This window comes from Suricata suricatta, chromosome 6 (genome assembly GCF_006229205.1).
Source record: "Suricata suricatta isolate VVHF042 chromosome 6, meerkat_22Aug2017_6uvM2_HiC, whole genome shotgun sequence".
In the NCBI taxonomy this organism is placed as follows: Eukaryota; Metazoa; Chordata; class Mammalia; order Carnivora; family Herpestidae; genus Suricata; species Suricata suricatta.
In genome coordinates this window covers 136820977-136826976 of record NC_043705.1, presented here as the reverse complement: position 1 = coordinate 136826976, position 6000 = coordinate 136820977, and the positions used below count along the sequence as shown (strand labels likewise).

The 6000-nt window shown below is 57.0% G+C and overlaps 1 protein-coding gene across 1 annotated transcript in view; it reads left to right on the top strand.

Annotated features, from left to right (window-relative positions):
* TRIO (trio Rho guanine nucleotide exchange factor) overlaps positions 1 to 6000 on the top strand; it is a 197873-nt gene that overhangs the window by 181145 nt on the left and 10728 nt on the right. Inside the window, 2 exon segments of the mRNA XM_029941284.1 lie at positions 1 to 688; positions 4508 to 4755. The exon segment at positions 1 to 688 is cut by the window's left edge and continues 102 nt beyond it. Coding sequence (XP_029797144.1) covers positions 1 to 688; positions 4508 to 4755 — 936 coding nt within the window.

Here is a 6000-nt window from a genome sequence, read left to right as displayed (position 1 = left end):
CTGCAGCGGCCTCCCCAGCTCCAGCAGAAGCAGACCCTCCCGGATCCCGCAGCCTGTCCGACACCACTCCCCCGTGCTGGTCTCCTCTGCGGCCGCGAGCCAGGCAGAGGCAGACAAGATGTCAGGTACGTCCACTCCCGGCCCTGCAGCGCCCCCTCCCGGCAGCAGCCCCGCCCCGGAGGCTGGCCCCGGCCAGGCCGGCAGGCGCGCCCCGGGAGAGCCCGAAGGCCCCGAGCGAGAAGCGGAGCACATCCCCAAGATGAAGGTGCTCGAGAGCCCCAGGAAGGCCTCGGGGAGTGCGGCAGGCGCCGGCCGCGATGCGGACGCCAGGGAGGCGCGGGCCCACCCGGAGGACAGCCGCTCGCGGAGCAGCCTGGGCTCGCTGCCCTTGGGGAAGCCCAGGCCCGGGGCCGTCTCGCCTCTGAACTCACCTGTGGCCGCCGCGTTCCCTTCTCCGATCGGCAAGGAGCCCTTTCCCCCCAGCAGCCCCCTGCAGAAGGGGGGCTCCTTCTGGAGCTCCATCCCCGCCTCCCCCGCCAGCCGGCCGGGCTCCTTCACCTTCCCGGGGGACAGCGACTCCCTCCAGCGGCAGGCGCAGCGCCACGCGGCCCCCGGCAAGGACACGGACCGCATGAGCACGTGCTCCTCGGCCAGCGAGCAGTCCGTGCAGTCCACGCAGAGCAACGGGGTAAGAACGCCCGGCAGCCTGCGCCCGCCCGCCCCGCTGCCTCTGTCCCGCCAGCTCTTCTAAGCGTCCCCGTGGCCGCCGCTCTCCTCTACTAACTCCCGGCTCTCCGGCTCCTCCGGCGCCCGCACCGGCCGCAGCCTGACGCCGCCGCGCGGGCCTGGACGGCGCGCCTTCTAACCCCCTCCTGCCGCGGGGACAGCGCTGCTCTCGTCTCTACTAACTCGCTCCTTGCTTTGTGTGTGTCTCCGTCACGCGGGAAGCAGATCGGTACCTTGCGGCCGCAGCACCTGCGCGTCTTTCACACTCTCTGACCAGCAGGATATCTCGGAACTTCCTTTTTACCCCCGCCTTCCTCATCCACGTTTTTTAGAGGGGTCAGCGTCCCTGCTGTTCACCTCCTATTTCAGTTGGAATCCGTACACTTTAAGCTTTTTTGCTCATCGCTTGGTTGTGCTCTTTTTTGCCTTAAATTATCTTTGCAGCATTTTTGACTCATCTGCTGGGGGAGGGGGGAAGCCCCTCGAGAAAACTTCCAACGTTTCAACTCACAGCAAACTAATCAGACAAAATGGGGGGAAAGGAATCTCTCCAGTGGAAAAACTTGCTTCCCCCAGTTTCACTCCGGAATAGAGACTGCCAGAGGCTCCCTGGCGGCGGGAGCCAGGCGGAGGCTGGAGGCGGAGCGCCCAGCAGGGGGCGCTGCCTCCCGGGGCTTCCCCGCCCTCTCCCTGGATCCCGTCCTCAAGCAGAAAAGTTGTTGTGGTGGGTTTTTCCCCCCATTTGGTGGCTTCCTCACTATCCTACCCAGCTGTTTTCCGACTCGGCAGATGGCCTGACCTTTAACACTTTCCTAAGGGCATGCGTGAGGGAAGAGAACTGTTCTAACGAGTGTATGTTTGATCGCTTTATAAATTTTTAAATACATTTCCCTAAAAGGGTCTGTGTCTCTCTTTATGAAAACAAATCTGGCTTTTGCATGTCTCTCTTCTTTCCTCTGGACTTCTATTAATGCCTTGTTTGGGGTGACGTGGCCTTCTCTTTTCCACCCACTTGTTAACATGTATTGTTAAACTCGATCTTCATACTTAATTGAGAAAGGAATTAGGAAATGGGTCTTGGTACATGTATTGCCCTAGGCTCTTATTTGCAAAAACCACTGGTCAGGCAGGTAACGTCTGCAGTGGCTGTGGCCGGGGTCCTGCAGAGTCGCCTGACCCTCCATGGCTGTGAAATGCTAAGAATACAGGTGAGCAACCGCAGCCAGAGGACCAGAGGCGATGGCCGAGGTCGCCAATGGCCTGCCTGCTGGTGGGGACGGGCACGGCCTTATAGCTGAGACCTCTCCTACCAATGGGGCTCGTCCTGACCTGGACGTTCCACGTAAGCTCCGAGGGCCTCTCAGAGTCAGGGTATCAGGATGAACCTCGACTGCCCCAGCCCAGGGGAGTCCATGCTCGTCTCTGGGCGCCATGAGTGTGGCCAGATAATGGTCACCACCTGGCTCCCCCCCGGGACGTTCATCCTGAGACAAAGGTATAGATGGTCACAGGTGACATATGTCCCAGCTTCAGGCTGCAAAAGCTGTTCTGCCTCTCACTTTTCTTAGGTGGTAGGTAACCTGGAACAGAAATTGCCAGTGTCTTAGATGAGTCCAAGTGCCTTACCGAAATGCCCTGGAAGGCTGGGAAGACCGCCAGAGGCCTGAATGGGGATTTGAAAATGTCCTCTAGGACTCTTAAGTATTGCGATTAAAAGGAACCGTCACCCTGCCCCATTTCTGCCCCTCTGGGCCAGCCTCTCCTCCTCCTGGGGGGTCAGCTTTGGCCACCTTCCTCCTCGACTACTTTCATGGAACTGTCTGCACTCACGGCCAAGCGGCTGTGCCTAACCCGTGACCTGGGTCCTCCTTCCTCCTCTAATGGGCACCTTCTGGAAAGTTCTGCTGAGAGCAGGAGTGGAATGGATGTGGACCAACCCAGACAGTGACTATGCCAGCCCCCAGATGTGGATGCACAATCTCTCTGCACCTGCCACCCGGGCAGCAATAGAAATGCAGCCCTGCCTCCGTCTCAGAGGCCGGGTGGCCCGAGCACATTCCTAACCGCCCCCCCACCCGTAAGGGGGTGACGATTGTGCCAGCTGGGAAGGCAGTGTTGAGCATTAAACGAGATGGATTTTAAATGCCTGGTACTTAGCCTGGTGCATAGGGGGTGCTCAGAAAATACTAACAGCTATTGTTATTGTGGCAAAATTAGGAGGCAAAGCTTCGTACATGTTATTGCCAAAAGCAGCTATGCCACATAAGTTTTTTGTTGGCGTTTTCTAGCAAATTTGGCTTTGTGATCTCACAACTATTGGGTGTTGCTATGTAAGTCAGAATGCTCAAGTACATGCTCAGAGAATAAAATGGCAGAAATGAATATGCACAGACTGTAGCTGGACATGGACAGCATGGGCATCCACGAGGGGCAGGTGTCCACAACAGACTCTGCCAGACAGGAACGGAGCCTGGCACTCTGCTAAGTTTAACTTAAATGTCCGCTGCGGGTCTGGAGCCCTGGACCCACGTCTCCCAGCACCGGCCCAGTAGCCCGGGCTGAGCCGCCTGAGGCAGGGTTGCCTGGCAACCACACCGCCCAGGACCTGCCGCAGGCACCTGAGAGCCCAGCGGAGGCACGAACGCTCGAGCGACGTTGGCGGAAGCCCTGAGAAGAGCAAGCAGGAACAGGGTGCCCAACACCCTTTCCCGCACCCCACCCGTTGAGAGAGGGGATTGAGCAAGATCTAGCTCAGGATTTGGCAGTGGGGTCAGCTTCCGCCCCTCTCATGGAACAAAGGGGCACTTGGCAAATGACAGCTTGAGACAAATACTGCCACTTGTGTGTCTTCCGCTCAGCGAGTAACACCACTCAGCTTGTGGGCCTAGGTAGGTGGCCTTCAGAAATGACTTCTGTTTTCATTTTGCAATCCCGCCTCGTTGAGCTGCAGAGTAGGTGTTGCGTGTCTGCCACCTGTCGGTCACTGTGATGGACAGTAAAGACACACAGTGGGCAAGGAGGTCAGCTATGGCCAGGACTCCGGGGTAAGAGGGCGCAGGTCCATTCCCAAAGCTTGCATCGCGGGGCCTGCTGTGATGTGTCCTCTGTGTTCCCGCAGCAGCGGCACCGTCGGGAACCTAGAATCAGGCAGGCTCCCGGGAGGGCCACTCGCTGAGGGGACACAGAGTCACCATCCACAAGAGTAGAGCGGTAGTTGACTTACTTTTCAATTATCCCTCATTGGTTTAGAAGGAGAAACACAAGGTGAAAACGAGGTGTGTCAGCAGTTCGGCACGAGCCTGGAGCGTGCTCTCCGTGAGCATTTTCTTTGGCAGATTTGGGGCCGCTCCAGGCTCTAGTGTGTCCGCAAGCTGAAGAGCTACTCTTCGGGGCTTTTTAATCTAATAATACTTTTTAAAAATGAGAACAACAATCACGGTGACACCACTGTGACCTAGGTCTAACCCAGCACAGCATCGGCAGGAAGACCAACCCGTCCCATTGAGGGTGCAAGGAAGATGGTCCGGAAGTAGTCTCCCGAAAGCAAAGTGTCGTCACTACGGTGACTTATTTTAGAATGTCGCCCACATTGCTTTCTAGATGTCCGGTGATCAGGAAAGAGGCACAAAGTTAGCTAACGAGAGAGTAGCGGAGGAGCTGGGGTAGCTCCGAGTCTGTGGTGAGCGCGGCTCTGGGCCAGCACGTGACGGCGTGCACGGATGACATCCCATGTGGTTTCAGGTCCCCTCTGCCTTTCTCTCTCTCCCCTCTCTCGCTCCAGAGTGAAAGCAGCAGCAGTAGCAACATCTCCACCATGTTGGTGACACACGATTACACGGCAGTGAAGGAGGATGAGATAAACGTCTACCAAGGAGAGGTCGTTCAGATTCTGGCCAGCAATCAGCAGAACATGTTTCTGGTGTTCCGCGCCGCCACTGACCAGTGCCCCGCAGCCGAGGGCTGGATTCCAGGCTTCGTCCTGGGGCACACCAGCGCAGTCGTCATGGAGAACCCCGATGGGACCCTCAGGTGAGTGCCTGGCGGGCCAGCCAGGGGGGAGAGGGGCCCGAGCGCCAGCGAGGCCTGGAGGCGCAGCGAGGGCGAGCCCCGCCACCGTCCGTCAGTGCAAGTCCATCCCCGAGCGCGGTGCGCAGCCCCACAGTGAGGACGGGGCGGCCTCTCAGCTTGTTCTGACAGGTTCTCCTAATAGCCTGCGTTTGCTAACACAGCTTCCTCAAGCCACTGAGAAAGTCACAGCAGTGTTGTAGTCCCCGCTGTCCTGGTCGGGTGGTGGGTGAGGACTCTCCAAGCACCCCTCCCCTCGTAGCAGGCTGTGCTGAGGATGCGTCCTCGAAGGTGCTTGTTCTGTGACTGCAGGGGAAGATTTGTGTGGTGTTATTACTGCCCTGCCTTGTGTATGTTATTAGGTTTAATTCCGTTAAGAAATGAGACCAGGTTTGATGTGTTAAACTTTAAAAAGAAATTTTTAATGTTTATCTTTGAAAGAGAAAGAGCAGGAGGGACAGAGAGAGAGAGAGGGAGACACAGAATCCGAAGCAGGTTCCAGGACCTGCGCTGTGAGCACACAGCCCGACACGGGGCTCAAACTCACAAATCGTGAGATGGTGACGTGAGCCAAAGTCAGACGCTTCACCGACTGAGCCACCCAGGCACCCCCGCATTAAACATTTTTTTAAAGAAAATGGAATTCAGGTGCTGATTTAAAATGCTGTCCTTCCCTGAATCTATTGGGCTGTGACAGAATGGGAGTGGGAGCACCGAAGGACATGGTGATTCCTGAAACCTCCAAAGGCGGTGACCACGGTCGTGCTCTTCTGCAAGCCCAGCAGGACCTTAGCTGGGTGCCCAGCACAGGCTGGCCAGCGCCCCAGCACCACGCGAGTCTCTGGGTCTGGAGCTTGCAACCCCCCGGGGACACTAGGCTGGCGCTCAGGCTGCATGGAGTCTCTCTTGCATGAATGATAACCCCCTTGTCCCGGTTCTCCTTGACACCCAGAAGTATTTCATGTTAGTACATTATTCAACAATCCCATCTCGTGCTTTGTTTTATCAAAGGGTATTCTTAGGCCTCGTATTAGGGTTCTCCAGAGAAATAGCGCCAACAGGAGTGTGTGCGCGTGTGTGTACATTCGGGGAAAGAGATGAGTGTTACGAGGAATTGGCTCAAACAGTTACGGAAAATCGTGAGTCCAAATCCGCAGTGTAGACCAGCAGGTTGGGACCCATTCTGCTAGAGAATTCCTTCTAGCTCAG